The sequence below is a fragment of the Neltuma alba genome, unplaced genomic scaffold (genome assembly GCF_004799145.2).
Source record: "Neltuma alba isolate B1F8T4 unplaced genomic scaffold, ASM479914v2 tig00002220_pilon, whole genome shotgun sequence".
Lineage (NCBI taxonomy): Eukaryota > Viridiplantae > Streptophyta > Magnoliopsida > Fabales > Fabaceae > Neltuma > Neltuma alba.
The window spans coordinates 5,066-10,104 of NW_021632787.1; the positions used below are offsets into that span (position 1 = coordinate 5,066).

At 33.3% G+C, this 5,039-nt stretch overlaps 1 protein-coding gene across 1 annotated transcript; it reads left to right on the forward strand.

Moving 5' to 3' along the window:
• Positions 1–1,495: 1,495 nt before the first annotated feature.
• LOC114720432 (protein transport protein Sec61 subunit beta-like) lies at positions 1,496–3,099 on the forward strand. Its single transcript, XM_028906079.1, has 2 exons — positions 1,496–1,596; positions 2,563–3,099. The coding sequence occupies exon 2, from the start codon at positions 2,566–2,568 to the stop codon at positions 2,812–2,814; it is 249 nt and encodes an 82-aa protein (XP_028761912.1). The 5' UTR covers positions 1,496–1,596; positions 2,563–2,565; the 3' UTR covers positions 2,815–3,099.
• Positions 3,100–5,039: the final 1,940 nt, after the last annotated feature.

A 5,039-nucleotide genomic window follows, 5' to 3' on the forward strand; every position in this document is an offset into this window, starting at 1 on the left:
AACCTTAAAATATATTCAGTGGAAAATTAAAAGTAACAATTTAGCAGCCCCGTTTTTACCGCAATCCCCACAGATTTAGAAAAAAAAAACTAAATAAAAAGATTCTAAAAAAAGAGAATTGTAATGAGGTCCTGAGTAAATAATATAATTACTAGAAAATTTTAATGGTAGCAGAGCATTTTGTAATAACAAATTTCAAAGTACTAAATACACCTACTCATTTATTATTAGGATCTACTAATGATTATTTTTTTTAGATCTCATTATAATTCTCCCTTCTACGTAACGAATGGGCAGTTAACAAACTGAAATTATAATATTTATTTAATTGGGAAAGAATGTGTAAATTATTTAAGAACAATACAAAAAATGCTCCATTTATCTCCCTCCTCATTATACCACATGCCGCACTATTAATAGATAATAAATTTATAATTTATAATTTAGAGCTGGTAATAAAGATTGGGCTCCCACAAAAAAAAAAAGGGTTAGCAAAATGATAACCCGTCAAGGTGTAGGTTGGCCCGTATCCACAACGTTAGCCCGTTTTACCAACTCTAATTCATTTCAAGTTTCTACTAAAATGCAATCATGTGGACTTACTCACACTCCGTGATTTCAATTTTCATCCTATTGTTGTTAAATTCCTCCCCTCACTACTTTTCTTCTGCTCCCTCTGTTTTTATAATAAATTTTAAAATTTTATTATTGATGATATTTCATAATATTAATTTCTCAAATATTATATTATACGTACTCTAACCCTTTATTTTTATTATGCATTAGTAATATTGAATAATGTATAATTTTTCTGGTAAAAATGTATAATTTATTTGTTTTTATTATGTTTAATTTAAAAAATCTACCTTTTTTATCTTGAAAAATAAAATTTTTAATAAATTATTTTTAAAATATAATAACATGAAAATATATCTTTATCAAATAATTTGATTTAAATGATTTGATTATATTAATTTGAATATGAATTTTTTTCATTGTGATATTTAAATATGATATATTTTTTGAGTAAAGACATCATATATTTTGATATAAGGATAATAGCATATTAGTTATTTAAATATTTATTTATTTTCTTCTTCTCTGTCTCCTCAGCCATCTAAACAAGAGGATGATAATATTTTTTCCTAATTTTTTATTTTTTTTTTCAAATTTTTTTTCCTATCCAAACACAGGTATGTGTTGTTCATCATTAAATATTTATTGGAAATATATTAAAAATAAAAAAATATTAAAATATATCTATATCCATACATGTACATCTACATGTGTGATTATTTATATTAAAATGTATTTACATTTATTTTTAAAAAATATTATTTTTTCCCAAAAATAAAGAAGATCGTGGAAGATAACAGGGAGCAATTAGAAGTTGACCAGAAATCTATAACTATTAGGTGGCAAGGTATGATTGGTCACTTTTACGTGGACAGACCCATCGTACGCACATAAAATTGAGTTTGGAACAAACGCGGTCGTTTATAAATATAAATATCGAAGGCAAAGAAAAATCCTGTGCCGCCGGCTTGTCCAACTCCGTTTCAGATCTATCGCTCAACTCGTACCCGTCGATCTCAGGTCTTTTTCCGTCGTCTTCTTTTGATTTCTTCCGATTATTTTTCTTCTACTTCTTCGATTTTTGATTCGAATCACAGATCTTCCTTGTTTGATTACTGTATTAGGGTTTCGCAATTGAAGATTTATATCGTCGATTCCTTTTGTTAGGTGCGGTTGTTCTTGGTTCTGAATCTGATCTGTTGATTAATTGAATCCCTTTCTGGGATTTCATTGATTCCGTGTTTAGCCGAAGTTAGTTTAACAGAGAACTAGACTGTGTTGCGTCGTCATAGCGCTGTTTGCTTTTATTGGATTTTGTTGTTTTCCGTAGAATTTCGTTAGATCCAATTAGAATTTCCACTTGGCTTCAATATTTACAAAATTCTTCTTGCGGATCCAGTTTTTATTTCCTTTTATATGGTATTTTTTTGGTTCATATTTCTAGTGGTTATGAACTCTTGTTTGGATTCGTTTTTGTTGGATAAGACTTGTTTAGGATTAAATTGTCACCAAATTTCAATACCATATGGAGGGCTTTTGAGATTCACCAAGATGAGAATGTCATATTGGATCTAATGGGAAAAATGGGCTTGTTTGTATTGTTGGGAATCGAAACTCGAGAGAGAATAAGATATCTGCAGATGTCTTGTTTACGTTTTGATGATCCTCATGTTGATATTTTCCTGTCATCTTAATATTTAAGATGAAGCAACGTCCTGTTTATTGAGGGTTTCATCAGATCATCAATTCAAGAAATCTAAACGTGAGGGAAAGATGTTGGTGTAGTTTAAAATTAATAGCACCTCTCTGTTGCTTCATTGTGGGCTCTAGTTATTCCTTGCACTTAGATTGCAAACGTTTCTCAATTTATTTTCATGAGGATGTAGTGAAACAGAGCATGGTGTGTGCTTTGTGCTTGAATATTTTGAAGGCTTAGTGCACGTATTCTTTGGATTGGCTTGCTAAATCTCTGTATATCTGTTTCAGAAAATGGCTTTAGGTGGAACAGCTCCCCCCAGAGGAAGCGCCGCTGCCACTGCAAGTATGCGCAGGAGGAGAACTACTGGTGGAGGAGCTTCGGGAGGGGCAGCTGGAACTATGCTTCAATTTTACACAGATGATGCACCAGGACTTAAGATTTCCCCAAATGTGGTTCTTGTAATGAGCATTGGCTTCATAGCTTTTGTTGCCATCCTTCATGTGATGGGTAAACTGTATTTTGTGCGCAGAGAGGCTTGAGGCTTAGCAGAGCAGAGTATTTAAAGTTTATGTATTCTTAATTTTTCATTTTAGATACAAAATATTTTATGTTAAATGATAAAAGTTGGATTTTTAGGCTTGGATCTTTCCTTTCTTTTCCTAATCATGTTTTTTTGTGTTGGGCAATGTATTTCTTTTCTCGTATTCTTTGTTTTTAATCTTAATAGCTTTGGTTGATAGGAGAATTCGATGCCAGTTGGAAATCATATTTCAGTGAAATGTTGTGTTTCTACAATAAGAAGCTTGCATGTAGCTTTAGCTGCAATATATTGCTATTCATAAAGATTTGACTGGAAGATCAAGTTCTGAAGCTTATATTTTCTTTGTTGTGCATTATATTGCCTTATCATGATTAAGCCTTTCCAGTTCTGAAGCTTCGTTCTTCCCTGCGCTTGATCTAACAAATGTAGAATTAGAATGGAAGGTCCAAAAAGTATAGCGAGCCTTTTGGCTATAAGAAGGTGATATTAGATTCAGGGTGGTTTGGAATCCCCCCTCAAGTTTCAATCCCATGAGAGAAAAAGGCGTATAAACAATAAGGATTTTGCTGCTATGTTCACCATAGTGTTATGCTTACTTGAATTGTTTAGTGATTGCCGTAGGAAATTCAAGGCACTACAAAGAAAGAAAGATGTTTTTCATTTGGGCTATCTAAATAACTAATAAATTTATATAATTCAAATTTATTTATTTTATAAGGCAACGTATTGTTCCAAGTCATTGACATTGATATGATTACTCTCATCATACTCTATGCAGACACGGCGCTATAATCTGGCAATCAGCAACCGTAATTATCAATCAATGTATCCATAAAAAATTAGGGAAAATTGTTTACTGGATAGTGTAAATCTCAAATTTCACGGAAAATCTTAATGCTGATTCGAGTTATTTTTCAATAATTTGTATTTTTTTAATGAAAAATATTGATAATATTCTTGTCCTAAACCTTTTTGCCCCCTGTGGCATCGGGCCTTGAACTGCTTATTGATTTGGAGTCTCAAATGGATTCATAGATGGTAAATGGTCAGTGCATCATATCAGATTCTAGTGCCGCCCGACTGCTTAATTTGTGTTTGAATCGGCTTAACAAAGTTTTTTTTGGGGTACAAAGCTTAACAAAGTTTCGTGTTTAGGGTTTTGCTTTCAAAAGAAAAAGGTTACGTGTCAAGGTTTTGGGATCTTCATTTGGTTGTGACGATTCCCGCTACTTAAACTGAGCTATAGGGGGAAAAAAATCTGGTTTCATACTTTTTTAATCATTAGAGGGAAAAGAAATACAAACACCAGTTCATACCAATATCTGAAGCAACCTAACGGAGACCAGAATCAAGAAGAAACTACAAAGCATTAAAGCACTAAATCGAAGCCAAAACCCAATGTAGAGGAGGGGGAGGGGCTGGACTTTTGTCTATCCTCATTAAAAGAAGCAGCAAAGAGCATGGCTGACATGCTCAATCAATCCAGCCCACCTTTCCCGATGCCAGTACTTCACAACCAATTGCATATTCAAGAAATCTTTTTATTGTCTAACGGAAGAAGCAAACCAAAAGTCAAGAAACTAATGGGACTAAGGGGGTGTTTGGCAACCTCCAAACTATGGTTTCAGAAGCACTTTTTTGCAAAACAAAACAAATTCCTTTATATACTTACTTCTTCATAAAAGAAAAAGGTTACGTGTCAAGGTTTTGGGATCTTCATTTGGTTGTGACGATTCCCGCTACTTAAACTGAGCTATAGGGGGAAAAAAATCTGGTTTCATACTTTTTTAATCATTAGAGGGAAAGAAATACAAACACCAGTTCATACCAATATCTGAAGCAACCTAACGGAGACCAGAATCAAGAAGAAACTACAAAGCATTAAAGCACTAAATCGAAGCCAAAACCCAATGTAGAGGAGGGGGAGGGGCTGGACTTTTGTCTATCCTCATTAAAAGAAGCAGCAAAGAGCATGGCTGACATGCTCAATCAATCCAGCCCACCTTTCCCGATGCCAGTACTTCACAACCAATTGCATATTCAAGAAATCTTTTTATTGTCTAACGGAAGAAGCAAACCAAAAGTCAAGAAACTAATGGGACTAAGGGGGTGTTTGGCAACCTCCAAACTATGGTTTCAGAAGCACTTTTTTGCAAAACAAAACAAATTCCTTTATATACTTACTTCGTAAACTGTAAAAGCACTTCTGAAACCATAGTTTGG